Here is a 19,233-nt window from a genome sequence, read left to right as displayed (position 1 = left end):
ACTATATTCGACCTGTAACTGGTACACACATAGGCTCGTCAGCCACGTAATGTGAATTTGTCCTCTTCTCTTGCTGCTTTTCAACCTGTTATGATGTCCTGCTCCGGATGTAAAGTCTATATTTCTATCCACTTGGTAAACTTGAAGTGTGCCTTGTCCTACATGTATGGACATTTTTTTTTTTACCATGCAAACGATTGATTCTTACTAATTCATGACGTTTGGGTTTCTCAGTGGCAGCAGAGACTTATCTTCTGTACCATCTGACAATTTTTTTTTCCCACGTTTATTTAACCAGGTAGGTTTTATTTAATTGACTTGCTAGCTCAGATATTTCTATTACTGGGACACTTCGGTCTTTCTAAACAGGGTATGGTAAAGATTGCCTTGTAATGGCATCAGAATAATTAAGGTACAATGAATGTAATACCTGTGAATTACAATATGATGAGGTATTTGCAGCATTTACACTATGATTTAGCACTTTGTATAGGCCACTATAGTCTGCCCTGCAAGCTCCACTCCATAAGGATTCTAGTCCAGTAGATCAATTATAGAAATAATAACACTTTTCATGGTATGGAAAGATGTTTTTTGAATTGTCATCCTTCAAAGTTTTTTTAAGAGCAGAAAGGCACAAGCTCCACCCAGATAATACATTATATTTTACAATAAGCAATTTGTAAAAAAAAAATAATATATAATAATAATGTAAACTATACTGTACAGGTTTTCAGCATGAATACTTTTTCCCGTTGCTCTGTGTAACTCCAGTGATCACTTCTATTGACGATTAATAATCAGTAACAACACATCAAGTTAAGCACTTGTATCTCGCTAAAGCACTTGCTATATACAATTTAATGTGTCTAAACCCACACAATCTACTCCATTGTACCACCAGAACTTCAAATACGCAGGAAGCAGCAATCCCCGATGCCAGTGAGTCTCGTAGTCACAAAAGAAGACTGTAGCTGTCACTACCATTTCTCAAAAGATCAGAGAGATATGTACTGTATAAACTGAAATGAGAGAAATTCACAACACTGTTATACATACAGTATGTATAAAGATGAATTATATGGTAATGAACTTGATATAGCGTCTCATCTCAGATTCAGCATATCTAACAGTTTACAAAGTAGGTCAAATTACAGAAGCTAGCTAAATCACTCAAATGAAAGACAGTCAAGAGCTTCAAATGATTAACTCATTCTCAGAAAAAACTAAACAATCCAAACACAGGTGAAACAAAATACCATCATTTGTCACTTTTAAAGGCAGTTGTCTTTTTCTTATTTTATCGTCATCATTCTAGAAAAAACAGTACAACAAATCATTGTATGTCTAAAAACAGACTGTCTTTGGTGAAGGGGAACCCACGGCAGTAGAGAAGCAAGATGCCGCTGTTACCTCCTCCCTATTTCACTTTGCCTCATGAAGTGAATGTTGTTGGCACTGTCAGAGAGCTCCAGGTACTGCTCCACGGAGAGCACGAAGTAGCCATCATAGCCGGGCACCTGTCCAGTGGAGAGCAGCTGCTGCCTCTCCCCCTCTGTCCAGAGCCTGGAGCCCTCCTCTCCTTCCTCCAGCCTCCTTTGCTCGATGACCCAGGCCTGCTCCACCGCCCTCTGCCGGGCCACCTCCAGCACATGCTCCCTCTCCTCTTCCTCTGTGGCCCCGTAGCGGATGTTGAAGCACAGAGTCCCGTGCTGCATCTGGATGTCAGCGAAGCGCCTAGTCCTCCCACCCACCACTGTCGTCATCTGGGACACGGTCATGTTGATGCCGTTTTCCAGGACGCGACCCACTCCGGTGTGGCCGACCACTCCCAGGTCCCCCTCCAACAGGCCAGGCTTGATAAAGTAGTGAGTGTCCAGACCGCCCACCGTGAAGTGCAGGCCGGAGAGGTAGACCGCGTGGTTTAGGATTGCTGCCACACGTCGGCTGTCCTCGCTCGCCACCCCAATGATTTCGGTGGTGACGACATTTTCTCTGATGGCAAACTTGACGCCCTTACCAAAGATGGAGGAGATGGCAGAGAAGCGGGGCCTCCGGCCATGCCACGCCCCCAGCTGACCACTCACCTTACGCATAGGCAGCCGGTCCAGAGAGATGAAGTTCTTCAGGTGTTTCTGCAACTCACACTGGATACCCAACAGAACCTGGCAGACAAACACACATGGGATGGTTATCTAATGATAATAAGGATTATATGTAATATCTAAGGATCATACTGGAGATTAGGCTCTGTCTAGGCCTAGTCTAGGTTTAGCTCACCTTACTAGGGTCCCAGTCTTGTGTTTTGGTTTGAGTCCTCATCATTTCATAGGTTTGCTCCATGCTCTCCACCTCCGGTTTGGGGTAACCAGGGACAACATTGTGGAGCTGGAACCCAAACAGTTGCAACCAACTGCTAATGTCTGGAGACAGAAGGTATTGAGGAGTCAATGACAGGGCATAGAATTTTAGATTTTGTCATGCAACACAATTGAGAGTCCTATTTTCTATAGTTTAAATGTTTGTCTTCAGGAAGTAGACATAGTTTACCTGTAGTGAACTTGGTGACATCCTGTAACTCTCCAACCGGGTAGTTGTTTTTGAAGGAGTAGAGGTTGAAAGGCTTCGGGTTGATGCTGAGCTCCATCCACAGGTTATGGTTGGGAGTGGTCCACCTCCCAGCCACCACATCATAGTCCCTCCTCCCCAGGTGGACCAGCTTTGTCAGCGCGTCATATAGACCGCCTTGGAACCCGATGATCAGCTGAAATGATGGGTTTGAGTCTTGGTAGATGTCTCCGTAAGGGGTGTAAAGCATCTCCTTGACGATGTGTCCTCGGCTACTGAAGATGGCCAGTGGAGTGCCAGAGTTATCACAGGCTACGTAGTACTCCTCCCCGCTGCTCAGCTCCATGGCGATGAGGTGTCCCTGCAGGTCATAGTACAGGGAAGTGATCTCAGAGCTGGAGTGGTTGTACATGTGGGTCACCCTGGTGGGTTTGGTCAGGTCAGCGTAGAAGAACTGCAGCTGCTGGCCGTCACTGGTCCTGCTGGCCACCCGCCTGCCCAGGCCATCGTAGCGGTAGTGAACACTCCTCTCTGACACTTTGTCAAACGCTTTAGCAAGCAGCCCGTTGGAGTTGTAATCAAACATGACATTGCCCCGCAGGTGAAGAAAGCCATCTTCATCCATTTTGTACTGAATTTCTCCGAGTCGTGTTATGCGGTCTCGTAAGTCGTAGCGCAGCGGCGTGAGTCTAGCACTGTTGCCATGACTCAGTAAATTAATGTTGCCATTGAGGTCGTAACTATAGCGCCACTGTGGCCTATCATTCACCGACACAGCCTGGAGCTGACTATCAGCATCATACTCGTATGAGTAGCGTGTGATGTTGTTATCCACACCAATTCTGATGTCACAGATAGTGATGCGGCCCATGTTGTCATACTGCACTGTCATCCAGTAGGCAATAGACTTCAGGATCTCGTACTGGACCTCAATTACTTGACCGTTCGCATTAAATATCTTAGTGTGCTTCATGATGTGTGTAGTGATCACTTGATTGAGGTCATAGTTTATGACACTGAATTTTCCAAACTGTTCAATCCTTCCAGACACGTCAACATAACGGTAAAGGTCAATGGGAAGAGGAGTTTCATTGATCATGGCCTGCATGCTGGTGACCCGGAAGTTATTATAGCTGTAGTCAAATCTGGCATTCACCAGGCCCTCCACACTAAACCTATAGATCTGTCTCCCAACCAGAGGACCTGTGGGGAGAAGGATGAGGTAATTAAAGTTAGATTTCTCAACATTTATAAGATGAAATCACAATTTCATCTTTAAAAAAAACTCAGGCATAAATGAAACAGTCTTTTGTAATGAAGTACATTTGCATGACTCTAGCAGCTCTTCAAAGTTTGAAGACATACTTATTGTATCATCAATAGCAGAGCAGAGATACCCAGAAGACTAATCCAATACCTCAAACACCCTTGTTCACACCCATATGGATTGCACATTATAAAACAGAGGCAAAGTATTTGTATGTCTGCCTAAACTAAACTAACGAACTAAAGCAGAATTAAAGACTTGTACATTTTAATCACTTCTGTCCTTAGGATATGAAAATTGCATTGAGATGGTTGCATGATATCATGTGACTGCAAATGAAGTTGGAGGCTGCTGACCTGTGATGCTTGAAATTGCAGGGGTGTGATACATTCAAAGCAATTGAATGGCAGTTAATTAATGTGGGCTTATTCACTCTCCCATTCAGCTCTGTAAAGGCCTCTAACAACATATTCAATACCTTCATTTGGGCTCAAACCAGCTGAGGAACTCTGCAAAAAGGCAGAGACCTCACTAAAAAGACAGGCCTAGCCTACTGTATGATACTTAGTGTACTGTAGGTATGAGAAAAGGTTAATTCATTTGACATCTACACTACTGAAGTGATAAAGTGTGTAATAGGCAGTGGTGTAAAATACTAAGTAAAATACTTTGAGGTACTACTTTAGTAGTAGGTGCTTATATTTTTTACTCGACTTCATTGCTTTTTTTTATTAGATTACTTTTTACCCAATTGGTAGTTACAGTTTTGTCCCATCGCTGCAACTCCCATACGGACTCAGGAGAGGCAAAGGTTGACATTGACACAATGCCCGCTTAACCCAGAAGCCAGCCACACCAAAGTGTCAGAGGAAACACAGTACACTGTGTCAGCGCTCAGCCCACCACAGGAGTCGCTAGAGCTCGATGGGACAAGGACATCCCAGCCAGCCAAACCCTCCTCGAACCCAGACGACGCTGGGCCAATTGTGCACCGCCCCATGGGTCTCCCGGTCACCTGCAACAGAGCCTGGGTGACCACTAGGATCCCTAGTGGCACAGCTAGCACTGCGATGCAGTGCCTTAGACCACAGCGCCACTCAGGTCACTTCATTCCTAAAGAAATTATGTACTTTTTACTTCCACACATTTTCCCTGACAATCAAAAGTACTCATTACATTTTGAATGCTCAGGCAGGACAGCAATATTGTCGAATTCACACACCTCTATCAATATAACCCATTGTAATCTCAACTGCCTCTGATCTGGTGGACTCACTAAACACATAAATACTGTGTTTGTAAATTATGTTTGAGTGTTGGTGTGCCCTTGGCTTTCCGTAAAAAAAGAAAAATACATTTTGGGTATGCCTGGTTTACTTAATATAAGGAATTTGATGTATATGGCATTTACTTTTATGTTGTACTTTTACAGAAGTATCCTGTAGCCTGACGTGTAATGCTCGACCCGTTCACTTTAACACCACAAGACAAGAAAATGGCCAAAAAGAGTAGAACCAGCTAATCTGCTTTAACTCTATGATTTGACTTTTAGATGTTTCTTTTGAAAAACAAAATATTAAAAATTGAATAGTTTCACCATTTTAAAATGAGAGTTCAGTTCACGTAACAGGGTTGACCTTAAAATGAGAGACAGATGTAAATGAATCACTAATCATATAAAATAAATAATCTTTAAAGCAACAAAATAACTAGGGCTTTACAATGGTGAAATTTTGGGATTAAGTTGGTTAATGTCTTCCTAGAAGTGACAGGGTTGACAGAGAAAGATGTTGAAATGCTGAATTTTGGCCCCATTGCAAACCTTTATTCATATTTAATTCTCCATGTGGTCTATATTAAAAATGGCAGTTCATTTAATAAAACAGGCTTTTAAAATTCAATATTCAAATATCAAAGGGACGCAAAAGGCACTCATTTCATGGAATGACCCAGCTACATTTTCTAGTAATATATCCAGGCTTATCATTGAGCCAGCCAAATTCACCGGCCAGGCTATATAATACATTCTTAAGTATTCTCATCCATGCTCTCACCTACCATCATCCCTCTCTCTGCTGTCCCTGATTGCTTATTTGCTTCAAATCAGACTTATTGTGGCCCAGCCAGTGGAGGACCTGGGATACTATTAAGTACAGGTTCATGTCAATTCGTTAGGAGTAAAATCGAGGTGTATCTGTGCATGGAGATCAGGAGAGACCAGCAGAGTATGGTGACCCCCAACAGAGAGGCATGCATGTCTCAAAAGGACAGAATACAAGTCTGTGAAGCTGAGGAAATTGCTCATCAGTGCACAGCAGCACTCCCAATCTCCAACTATCCAGAATGGTTTCTGATTTTGGTGCCATATATAATCAGTGTGCAATTCCATATTGGCTTTATAGGGATTTCAAATCCCAACAAAGTTTTGGAGTCGTCCATGGATTTAGGTTCCAAAAATAGATTTCAACTTAGCAGGATGAATAGGATATATAAATTCTCATGGGTGAATTATTGGGGCCATACACCTGAGGATATATTTCAAGAGGTGCTAATAATGTACTTCATGATGGTATGCTCAATCTCTCAAAGCAGACTTATATGTCAAACTTTAAGTCTTGTCTGACATAAAGCATTATCAGAATTGCTTATAGTGATAAGAACTCACAATAAAGGATAATCCTCAACTATGCCTAAAGGCCTCCTCATCTCATATAGTTTATTGTATTATACTCCTGCAGAGGCACAGCCATTTGTGGTTTCGTTTCTTACATTAACCTGTCATGATACATTTCATTATAAAAATCAATAAGCTACTTTATGGCATGCCATTCATTTTGAATCCATCTTATCGTCTTGTCATTATGTGAGGATCATACGTCATTACTGAAGTTTAACTGGCTTGTTTTCGTTTGTAACGTTCTTCAGTGCTATTCCCCATTAAGTTAACTAGAAGGTTGGTCTGTTTTGTGGTACCTGTCTGTCTGTAGCGGATGGTGCACATGAAGCCCTGGTTCATGAGGTGGATGGTCTTCACCCCCCCAGAGGCCTCTTCGTAGGTGTATGTGACCAGGGTGGTGTCGTACAGGATCTCTGCCAGGCGGGACTGGCGTGTGTAGTGGTAGAGGATACGGCGGCCCGTGCCCAGGTACAGAGTCTGGAGCAGGCGGCCATCATGGCTGTAGTCCTGGATCACAGAGGCTCCGCTGCTGTCTGGTGGGCTGTAGGTGTTCCTGTAGTAGCCCACTGACAGCATGGACTGCAGACTGTGACGCACCATACTGGGCATGGTCACAGATATCAGGTAGTCTGTGTGGTCATACTCAAAGGTGTACCGCCGCTGGCTGTGCAACAGCAGCATGACCGACTGCAGAACACACAAACAAAAGTAGATTAATACTCTGAGCTACAGACTGCCACCTAATTCATATATATATATATATATACAGAACAAACTCAAATCTTTATGCATTGGACTCTTTCTGGATCCATCACGTCTAGCAAATTACTGAATACCTTCTCCAGGAAAGTGTAGCTCCATATCTTCCCACTGGTCCATGTTCTGGAAACCACCTTCCCGTTCTCATACTCCAGTTTCTCTGACCAGTTACCCCTCTGGATGCTGGTCACCAGGCCTGCTGGAGAATAGGTCACATTCACCTCATTGTACTTGCTGCTAGGAGACCAGACGATGGGACGACCCATCTGGTCATAGAGGATCTGCAGGGTGAACTTGCGGTGGTCGTCATAGATCTTGCCCACTCGTGTGGCTTGGTTAAAGTCTATGGACAGCACATTTCTGTTGTGAGCCTGGGGTTGGTGAGAGACAAGAATGACACTTGAGTCAGTGGGACAGCCATTCCTCTGACTAATACTACAGCTATTGACTATTTCTCCCAAAAGTTTGCTGTTTTATCTAGATAACAATGATGCAAATGTTTCAAAAACAAATCCACTGTGCCGATTTCAAATGGAGGCTTTTAAAGCCTTCAGTGTGATGGTAAATGAGTGTTTCACCATTAATAGCAATTCAGACAGGCAGTAATGGAGCTGAATGTTCCCTCTCTGCCTCAGCTCAACTAGAAATGGGCCCTAAATGCTTTTATTTAATTTAATCCTAATTTGGAGGAGGAATAAGTCAAACATTCTGCACCCTTTCCCCCCTCATTATCCTCCTCTCTCTGACAGAGTCATCATCGTCTCTCCCTCTCTATGTGCATGTTCAATGAAGTCTGGGTTACAATTGATTTTCCATTTTCACTGTCTGAATCTAAAAATATTCCACTAAGAAGTTCTAGGGATCCATAATATTTGAGCAAGTCATGTGTAAATGTGACTCGTTTCAGTAAACTAGGCGTATGTTGCGCACGACTTCACATGAGAGGCATTTGAATGTAAACATTTTTGCTCAAAATGTGTTTGTTTTTTGGCAGAAATGACTTTTGGAACATGTGAACTTTCATGTGCCTTAACAAACTTGCATGCCATCTGTAAATAGGAATAGAATAGTTAAATTTCAAGTTGGTTTAGCCACAGAAAAAGGTAGGAACCTTCCCGCTAGCCATGATTGGCTTGGACATACCAAGAGATAAGTTTAGATTGGTCTGCCATGTAGCACGCTTCTGTCTATAACATAAGCTGCTCAGTATGTGAAGGTAATCCTTTCTAATGCAGCTTTAAAAAAAAAGATTTCACAAACAACTGAAAAAGTATTGCTAATGCTCTCCACTTTCTGGAGGACCGAGTTTTGAAATCAGTGGAATGTCCGGTAGAAGCAGACTGTTGTATTAAACACCTGTCTCTGGGTTACATTTTAAAACGAAGGGCAACTGTGGCATCCATGACATAGAGGGAGAAACATTCATCCATGTATAGAGTAAGAGAGTCTAGCTAGCTACATTTTCAGATATTATACGTGTCAGAAAGTCATTTTCATTGCAAGTTAAACTGTACTTTTAGCTAGCTAGCTAACGTTACGTGTATGATCTGTGTAGTAACATTATTCGTATCTCAGAGCCATTTGCATTGCTAGTTATAGCCTAATGTTAGCTAGCTAGCTAATATTGAACCTAGTTGGTTAGTTTTAGCTACCAGCAGATTCATTTAGGGTAGTAACATTATGAGTTGGGATTATGGTTCATTGTTAAGATAGCTACATTTATAAACAAAAGACTCCACTATGCAAGTAACCGTTTCACTGTACCATTTACACCTTCTGTATCCTGTGAATGTTACAAATAAACATGATTTTATTTGATACAGTGTGCGTTTACCAGAGACGGTAATGTGAAGAACAACATGACCTGCACCAAAGTCAAATTATTATACAACGTTAGGCCAATGAGACAGTGTCCAAGTTCTGAAATTCTCCAGTAGAATGCCCCGCTTTTATTTCTCACTCAAAACCATAAGGTATTTTCTGTAATAAGCTCGCAATTAACTTGTAAATAATGACCTTGTTGTGAGTTTATTTTCCTGTAATAATGAATACAAATGAGCTAAAGTTAAGACTTTGTCAGCTCTATGATATGGACATTATTATTATTTGAACAAGATAGAAACATTGTTTAGAAAGTTGCTTTTAGGTGCCTGGTTTGCTAGATTGACATATACTAAATTCATTTTTAAAAGGATGGGTTTGTTGGTGTTAAAATACCAGTTATGCTATTTTACATTTTTGTGTTACATTTTATTTTACATTTTTGTGTTTATACTTTTTCATAATGACAAGTTTGATATCGGACCACAATAGAATGTTGGGCACCCGAGTTGCGTAGCGGTCTAAGGCACTGCAATTTGAATCCAGGCTGAATCACATCCAACCGTTATTGGGAGTCCCATCGTCTGGGTTTGGCCATGGTATGCCGTCATTGTAAATAAGATTTTGTTCTTAACTGACTTGACTAAAAATTAATGATGTCACTTCAACAACTGTCTACAGACATAGCATAAACCAGCCTTTAGTCTTGAAATCTTTGGTTGTTTAGTACACTACCATACTTACTATGTTTAGCACATGGCCTCACATGTGAATCCTTAAAGAGATGGGTAGGGCTAAGGCTTAAGGTGTGAACAATCGTGAATGGGTGTAGAGAAAGAAGAGCTCTCCAGTATGTGTACCAAAACATTCATGGGCCCTTTTCTCAAAAGTGGGGTTACAAGTTTATCAACTTTCAAAGCAGAATTACTTTCCCCATTGTTCCTCAACTGTAGTATACGATATACCATTTTCTAGCTCACTACTTTTTTCCAATGTAAAAAACACTTTCAAATTTTGCTACATAAGACCAAATTGAGCCGGTCAGTCACACATCTTCTATTTAACATGACCTACAGTGTTATGGAAGAGTCATCAAACTCCCATAGGGTGACATTAGGTCTGTTGTATGTACGCTGCCATATTATACCATATGTAGACATTCCTCCCACACACACACACAAACATATGGTGAGGGGTATTGTGTTCACGCTGTCTGTTCTGCATCTTCCTCACCCTGAGCCTGCGTTCATAGGCCGTATAGTTCCCTTTAGCCTGGTCTCTTCTCTGCCTCCACTCGATGACGCTGTGAGCATGCTCGCCCGGCAGGGTGATGTTACACTTGCCCACCGTGGGGTTGACCACGCCCGCCGAGATGTGGGGTTCTGTGTTCAGGGTCACCTCCATGCCACTGGCGAACGTCACCCACAGAGATCCGTCTGAACTCACACGGTACGTGTTCTGAGCATGCTCTGTGTGGGGCCATGGGACAAAGAGAGAGAGAGAGTAACAGAGAATTAGTGAGTGTGTGAGAGAGAGAATTAGTGAGTGTGCGAGAGAGAGTAAACTCATTCAGTATTACAACAGGGACAACTCATATTGTGACAGAAGACAGGTTCAACTGTAGACTACATACCGTACATGGCTGTTATAGCAGTCAGGGCATCCAGTAATACCATTGTCATCTCTTCAATAAAATGCATGAATTATATTCTTCACAGCTCTTATTGTAGAGATAACAGAATGGTATATTATTGCATGTGCCATGTGACATTTCATTGGTATCCCCTTGAGTAACTGATGAGACACTGGCTCCGTATGTGTCTATGTGAGAACAGAGGTGTGACTTTGTGAAAGGAGACTTCTCATTTCTTTCCTGTTTACTTCCTCACCAACTCTTTACAACTTTGTCAGACCTGCCATCTCATTGTTATTTTAAGGCTCTATAAAATTGCTGTTGGGCCGTTATTAAAATTGTTCACCTCATAAAGACATGCATGTGAACAATGTGTTGAGGACACCGAAATAACAGATACAGGGAGGAATATATTTGCTTCATCATTGGTAGTGAGCAGACAACATAAAAAGCTACTGCATGATAATGAGAAAAAAAAAACGAGATGAGAAAATGACACGAAACCTTACTACTACCTTGGCGTAATGTATAGATAGTGCTGGCAGCAGAGAAGTTTGTGGCTGTGATGAATTTCTCCCGATTTGAAGTGTCTGCTTCCACCCGCACGGATTTCTCCATATTGCCGTGGAAACTGCTGACCTCTCCCGTTGGAAAGGTGACATTGATGAGATGACCGTCATAATTATACCTGGTAAAGGAAACTCAGTCAAATAACATCCTACCAATGTCTGAAATGTGGATCTTACATCATTGTGACATCCTTGTGTAGTAAAATGGTAATATTTCAGTGGATTCGAGAATATTCCTATTCTGAAAGGTGTAGTTCCCCAGCTTCACCACTGGGAGGCAGTATAATGATGCTGCTGGAACAAAGGAGCCAATGAGGTATGACCTCCAAAGGCAGTCTTACCGCAGGACACTGAGGACAGTCTGAGAATGGGTTTTCGGTGGATTTAGGATTTTTCATAGAGACACAATAAAGGAGAGGGTTTTACTGCCGATCAAACAAAATTAAGAGGCAGTGAAAAGGATTCTTTGCCCCTGACATCCGAACGGATTTTAAACCCAAAGCGCCCCTGAACAAATCCCTAAAAATGCCTATGCAAACATTTTATATAATCACACTATTCCCAGTTCCCTTTGAGGCTTTGAATTGCCAACAAAAAGAAGACAATTTCTGCAGGCCAGCGTATGGATTTGCCCCAATTACAGAAAAACATAATTTTGGAAATAATCTATTAGAAAATACATGTATATTTCATTTTTTCGGACAATGTAATTTATACACACACACCTTTCAAATTTCACACATTCCCAACACTGAAAAAACTGCAGCAAAATTCTGCAGCAAAATGTTACCGTATAACGGGAGTGTAGGTGGTGAAGCACTTACAGCTTCACACAGGCAGACAGGAAAAAGAATATGGCTATGATCTGAAGGGTGCTAATAGATGATATTATCAAGCAGAATGAAATTGACATGAATAGAGAGGAAGGAGCGTGGTGGAAAACTCACTCATATACTGTTGTCCAGGCGTTCTCATTGCTCATGGTTGCCAGGAGACCCGAGTTGCCATGGTAGCTGATCTGCGCCAGGTCATGCGCCAGGGCGGAGACTTTCTTGAGGACGCCCCCGTTGCTGATCGTGAGCCAATAGACCTGACCCCCGGGAACCAGTAGCCAGAGCGGGACACCGTTGGCATCGCGGCGCACATGGACCATGGTGCCGTCGCTGGTGACCACAGCGCTCACGTCGCCCTCTCCTGAGTAGGTGAAGTTATAGACGTAGTCTCCGGTGACCAGGCTGCGGGTGTGGAGGTGAGTGCCGTTGACACTGAACAGATAGAGCTCCTGGTCCACCACAGAGGTGATCTCATACATACTGTTCTGATTGAGCTGGGGCCTGTTGGGGGACAAGGCCCTGATACGGATGTTCCCCAGGTCAGAGATGTACAGAGTCCCATTAGGGGAAACAGCCAGGGAGGAGGGAGCCTTCAGCTTGGCATCACGGGCATATCCACCATCTCCTGTGGGAACAGGACAATGAAGAAATTAAGCACTTAACTAGCTAAGGTAGAATACATTGAGTCAAATGAGAGTCAATCATAAACAACTATTTATGTATTCATACTTTACTGAATAATAATGTGGTGTTTGACAAGTTGCAATGTCAAATAAAGTTGTTATGAATAATACATCCGGGACAATAAAGTGAGGAGTGTTGTGTGAAAGGGAAATAAACTCGCTGTTCATCCCACCACTCCACTGAGCTATTTCACACGTTAAAGCTTGTTTGTTTTGTCAAGCTAGACTGATGCAACCATAAACATTGGGCGGGTTATAATAGTTCCAAATCATTGCTTCAGAGCATGTCCATCCAGAGAGCCTCTCTGCAGGCCTTTGATAGACTGCTGAATTGAGTCTGAGGCATAATGGCGTGCTCAGTAGGGGACCCACCGGAAAAGCAGTCACAGTTGGGGTCGATCTTGCAGTCACACTCAGTGGGCGCCCCGGCCACCACAGAGATCTCCCCGTTGGTGGTGACCTGCTGGATGCGGTTGATCTTCCTCTCGTCCGTCTCAGCGATGTAGAGCGTGCCCTGGTGGGACACGGTGATGGCCTTGGCTGCCTCCAGGGTGGAGTGGACGGCTGCCTTACTGACCAGGTAGTGGTCGATCCCAGGGACCTGGCAGTGGATGGGCCGGCCCGCCACAATCCTCACCTGGCTGCTCTCTGACACCTGGATCACTATGTTGTTGTCCAGGATGTACAGGGAGTTGTCCATCGGGTTTACAGCCAGGTAGGTGGGCCATTCTAGACGAACCTAGAGCAGGGAAAACACTGTTTAACAAGCATATACACTGAGTGTACAAACAGTTAGGAACATCTTCCGATTGAGTTGCATCCCCTTTTGCCTTAAGAACTGCCTCAATTCATCGGGGCAAGGACTACAAGGTGTTAAAAGTGTTCCACAGAAATGCTGGCCCATGTTGACTCCAATGCTTCCCGCAGTTGTGTCAAGTTGGCTGGATGTCCTTTGGGTGGTGGACCATTCTTGATACACATGGGAAAGTGTTGAGCTTGAAAAATCCAGCAGCGTTTCAGTTCTTGACACAATCAAACCGGTGCGCCTGGCACCAACTACCATACCCCATTCAAAGGCACTTAAATATTTTGTCTTGCCTATTCACCCTCTGAATGGCACACACAAAATCCATGTCTTAATTGTCTCAAGGTTACAAATCCTTCTTTAACAGTCTCCTCCTGTTCATCTGTACTGATTGAAGTGGATTTAACAGGTGACAACAATAAGTGATCATAGCTTTCACCTGGATTTACCTGGCCAGTATGTCATGGAAAGAGCCGGTGTTCCTAATGGGTTGTACGCTCAGTGTACTTGTCATGTTGATGGATGCCACACAGTTTCTCCTGAAACATTTCCTTTCCAGTTGTCCCACTGTCTTTGATTATGCATTATATTGCAATGTTATGTAAATGTAGTAGTAAGAATAGCACATATACTGTGTAGACTGCTTGGACATTGTCTGTCTGTGTCACGTATTCAGAAATGTCAAGTAGGCAATTCATAATAGAGAACATTTTGTGAAAGCCTTATAATAGCATGTGACTACTGAGAAAAAAAGCTGTACGTTGTGCTCGTTCTGTACAAGTAGTAATGTCACTGTAAGGTCATTTTTGGATGTGTGCTCACACTGTGTTCCCATAAGACTCAGCTAAGGATACATTTAAAATAAAAAGCTCCATGGTACAGTTCACTAATTCTGAGTGGGATACTTAAGGGTGCTGGACAAAGTCCTAATAAAGAAAGCTTCCCATATAATCGCCCCTGTGTTTAATTGGATCATGAAAAACCATTCTTACACCACAAATAATGGGTGGTAAGTGTTCCTGCACAATAGGGGTGAATGATTCAGATTGGTGGAGGATATAATTAGTTGCCATCTCACCTTCAAGCACTCGGAGATGATCTGATGAAGGGGCTGTATGCAAGTCAATTGTCCGTGAATGAAAGGAATCCGTTCAGAAATAATTTGACACTTCTCTACACAGGTAACAAAATATACTGACAGCATAGCATCCGCACATTGAAATTGGAGGTACGTTTTCCCACTGTAGCCATTGTTTTAAAGCACATCCTACCACGTCTGTCTTGTCAGAGAAGACTGGCAGCTCAGTGTTTGAAAATAACTTCCCACAAAAAGAACACTAATTGACAATACATGAACATATTTTTCTCCTGCGTTTTAAAAAGCAAAATCAAAGCAATGAGCTCCATTTAAAAAAAACGGTGATATGCTTGCATTTTGTTTGCCTGAAAATCTGGAATGGTGAGAACTGTCACATATATGATAATACGCTATCACTGAACTATTCCATTCTTTAAATTCACTTTATACCCACACAATGCTAATCTGCTTGCAGTGACTCAATACAACTCTCTCCTAATCTTTATAATAAAGTGCCTTATTATTCACTTGAAGGGGTCTCATTTGCTAGGGGATGGGAACCAGAATGGTATGCCTTATTGCACCGTAAAGCCTGGAGTGGTGGATTGGATGGAGTATTGGACTCTCTTTGTTTCTTAGATCTCTCCAGCCTTCTATTGTTTTCAGAATGGCTTGGGGGAGAAACATATTGCTCTGGAGAATGAGACAATGTTTCTCTTCCAGTGTGATGCAACAATGAAATAACCTTAATTTTCCTCCTGCACAGCTTTGGTCCAAGCTGGGGACACAGTTTAAATTGATTGTCAAATGCAATAAGAATATGTTTGTGGGGCTGTGCATGCTAAGAGGCCTTAAGCCTTGCATACCCCCGAAAACATGCAAGGAGAATTCTGGAGAAAGGGAAATACCACTGCCAAACATATATGTAAACTACAGTATCAACCACAATTTCAAAATGGCCAACACACATTACTGTGATTAGAGGCCTTGGCCTGAAAGTTTGGACATTTTATTCCATCACAGTGGAACATCGGACTTTGCATGTAAGATACGCGAGGAGGAGAGGGAGACAGCCAGCTCACAAATGAGCATCTTGAGGATGAAGTTGCTTGGAATAATTTCACTGCATAATACATCAGCGTAAAAGGCATTCAGAAAACCAACAAAATGAAAGCCAGGAACACAAAGCCTGAAATATGGACAGTAAAAGAAAATCTTTCATGCAAGATATTATCTGAATTGCAAACATTTAATTTAATGCTTCATCCTGCTGCTTCTCATATGACTGAGCAGTTGACAAATGTCTATGGGAATAATAGGCAGTGTCAATGACTGGCTTATTGTGATGCAAAATAGGGTATACAGTATCCTCCTATATGAAGGTTTAATTGAGACGTTATATACAGTATGCAAAGTCCCTGTAGCCTCTCTACAGCATCAGCCGCAGAAAATGCAAATGCTCTGGAGAAAACCCACACCCATAATGATGTTATATAGTTATGTATCTTTTCATGAGCACTTTGATGGGTTCATCAGCACGTGATCCAGTCCAGTGATGTGCATGGATAATCTTTCTAAAGAAGAAAATCTGTGCATAAGAGGGGAATTGCACGCTTCTTATGTGATAAGCCCTTATGGGGGCACAGCAGTTCATTTCCTGTTGCCTATTCAGAGCTGTGAGACCCACTCAGATGCGGGTCAATGTGCTGTGTTGCTGTGAAGAAGAGAGAAGGGGAGAGAGATGTTGAGAGAAAGAGCAGAGCGAGAGAGAGAAAAGGGGGGAAAGAGATAGAAGGAGGACAGAGACAAAGGGAGAGGGGTAGAAAGAGAGAGGGATAAAGAGAGAGGTAAAGCAAGAGAGAGAGTCTGTAGAGAGTGACTTTAATGCAGTGGTCCCCAAACTTTTGTGAGCCAAGATCACTGAGTCAAAATGAAGGGCTGAGATTTACCTCTCAGATTTAAAAAAAAAACATTACTTAAAAAAACGTAAGCCTATGCAAAACAGTTTGCAGCAATGAGGTGTGTAGTAGGCTATATGCCCAATACATTTATCACTGCATATTGGCTATGCTTGAATTGCCTTGCCAATGTTGTTCTTCTCAGACCATTTTAAAATGATATTTCAAAACATGAGGTATATAATCAAACTGGTCACCACTTGTATTACTTGTGAGCATAAATCTACAGTTGAAGTCAGATGTTTACATACACTTAGGTTGGAGTTATTAAAACTCGTTTTTCAACCACTCTACAAATTTCTTGTTAGCAAACTGTAGTTTTGGCAAGTCGGTGAGGACATCTACAGTCGTGGCCAAAAGTTTTGAGAATGACACAAATATTAATTTTCACAGTCTGCTGCCTCAGTTTGTATGATAGCAATTTGCATATACTACAGAATGTTATAAAGAGGGATCAGATGAATTGCAATTCATTGCAAAGTCCTTATTTGCCATGCAAATTAACTGAATCCCCAAAAAACATTTTCATTGCATTTCAGCCCTGCCACAAAAGGAGCAGCTGACATCATGTCAGTGATTCTCTCATTAACACAGGTGTGAGTGTTGACGAGGACAAGGCTGGAGATCACTCTGTCATGCTGTTTGAGTTCAAATAACAGACTGGAAGATTCAAAAGGAGGGTGGTGCTTGGAATCATTGTTACCTGCAAGGAAACACGTGTCGTCATCATTGCTTTGCACAAAAAGGGCTTCACAGACAAGGATATTGCTGCCAGTAAGATTGAACCAACCATTTATTGGATCATCAAGAACTTCAAGGAGAGCAGTTCAATTGTTGTGAAGAAGGCTTCAGGGCGCCCAAGAAAGTCCAGCAAGCGCCAGGACCGTCTCCTAAAGTTGATTCAGCTGCGGGATCGGGGCACCACCAGTACAGAGCTTGCTCAGGAATGGCAGCAAGCAGGTGTGAGTGCATCTGCACACACAGTGAGGCAAAGACTTTTGGAGGATGGCCTGGTGTCAAGAGTGGCAGCAAAGAAGCCACTTCTCCCCAGGAAAAACATCAGGGACAGACTGATATTCTGCAAAAGGTACAGGGATTGGACTGCTGAGGACTGGGGTAAAGTTATTTTCTCTGATGAATCCCCTTTCCGATTGTTTGGGGCATCCGGAAAAAAGCTTGTCCGGAGAAGACAAGGTGAGCGCTACCATCAGTCCTGTGTCGTGCCAACAGTAAAGCATCCTGAGACCATTCATGTGTGGGTTGCTTCTCAGCCAAGGGAAGTGGGCTCACTCACAATTTTGCCTAAGAACACAGCCATGAATAAAGAATGGTACCGACACATCCTCCGAGAGCAACTTCTTCCAACCATCCAGGAACAGTTTGGTGATGAACATTGCCTTTTCCAGCATGATGGATCACCTTGCCATAAGGCAACTAAGTGGCTCGGGGAACAAAACATCGATATTTTGGGTCCATGGCCAGGAAACTCCCCAGACCTTAATCCCATTCAGAACTTGTGGTCAATCCCCAAGAGGCGGGTGGACAAACAAAAACCCACAAATTCTGACAAACTCCAAGCATTGATTATGCAAGAATGGGCTGCCATCAGTCAGGATGTGGCCCAGAAGTTAATTGACAGCATGCCAGGGTGGATTGCAGAGCTCTTGAAAAAGAAGGGTCAACACTGCAAATATTGACTCTTTGCATCAACTTCAAGTAATTGTCAATAAAAGCCTTTGACACTTATGAAACACTTGTAATTATACTTCAGTGTTCTATAGTAACATCTGACAAAAATATTTAAAGACACTGAAGCAGCAAACTTTGTGAAAATTGATATTTGTGTCATTCTCAAACGTTTGACCAAGACTGTACTTTGTGCATGACACAAGCAATTTTTCCAACAATTGTTTACAGATTATTTCACTTATTTCACTGTATCACAATTCCAATGGGTCAGAAGTTTACATACACTAGATTGACTGTGCCTTTAAACAGCTTGGCAAATTCTAGAAAATTATGTCATGGCTTTAGAAGCTTCTGATATGCTAATTGACATAATTTGAGTCGATTGGAAGTGTACCTGTGGATGTACTTCAAGGCCTACCTTCAAACTCAGTGCCTCTTTGCTTGAAATAATGGGAAAATCAAAAGAAATCAGCCAAGACCTCATAAAAAATGGTAGACCTCCACAAGTCTAGTTCATCCTTGGGAGCAATTTCCAAATGCCTGAAGGTACCACATTAATTTGTACAAACAATAGTACGCAAGTATAAACACCATTGGACCACGCAGCCGTCATACCGTTCTGTCTCCTAGAGATGAACGTACTTTGGTGCGAAAAGTGCAAATCAATCCCAGAACAACAGCAAAGAACCTTGTAAAGATGCTGGTGGAAACAGGTTCAAAAGGGTCTATATCCACAGTAAAATGAGTCCTATATCGACATAACCTGAAGGCCACTCAGCAATTAAGAAGCCTCTGCTCCAAAACCGCCCTAAAAAAGCCAGACTACGGATCGCAACTGCACACGGGGACAAAGATTGTACTTTTTGGAGAAATGTCCTCTGGTCTGATGAAAC

The 19,233-nt window shown here is 42.5% G+C and overlaps 1 protein-coding gene across 1 annotated transcript in view; it reads right to left on the bottom strand.

The window, feature by feature from the left end:
- Nucleotides 1-261: 261 nt before the first annotated feature.
- The window catches only part of tenm1 (teneurin transmembrane protein 1), a 225,126-nt gene continuing 206,154 nt past the window's right edge, over nt 262-19,233 (bottom strand). The window contains exons 24-32 of the mRNA XM_042326725.1: nt 13,183-13,549; nt 12,242-12,752; nt 11,241-11,413; nt 10,326-10,561; nt 7,349-7,642; nt 6,809-7,199; nt 2,551-3,771; nt 2,281-2,423; nt 262-2,165 (exon numbers count right to left, since the gene is read on the bottom strand). Of these exons, the coding sequence (XP_042182659.1) occupies nt 1,410-2,165; nt 2,281-2,423; nt 2,551-3,771; nt 6,809-7,199; nt 7,349-7,642; nt 10,326-10,561; nt 11,241-11,413; nt 12,242-12,752; nt 13,183-13,549 (4,092 nt within the window). The 3' untranslated portion in view covers nt 262-1,409. The remainder of the gene's footprint in view (nt 2,166-2,280; nt 2,424-2,550; nt 3,772-6,808; nt 7,200-7,348; nt 7,643-10,325; nt 10,562-11,240; nt 11,414-12,241; nt 12,753-13,182; nt 13,550-19,233) is intronic.

This window comes from Oncorhynchus tshawytscha, linkage group LG09, assembly GCF_018296145.1.
Source record: "Oncorhynchus tshawytscha isolate Ot180627B linkage group LG09, Otsh_v2.0, whole genome shotgun sequence".
Taxonomy (NCBI): Eukaryota; Metazoa; Chordata; class Actinopteri; order Salmoniformes; family Salmonidae; genus Oncorhynchus; species Oncorhynchus tshawytscha.
This window is presented reverse-complemented; position numbering and strand designations above follow the sequence as displayed.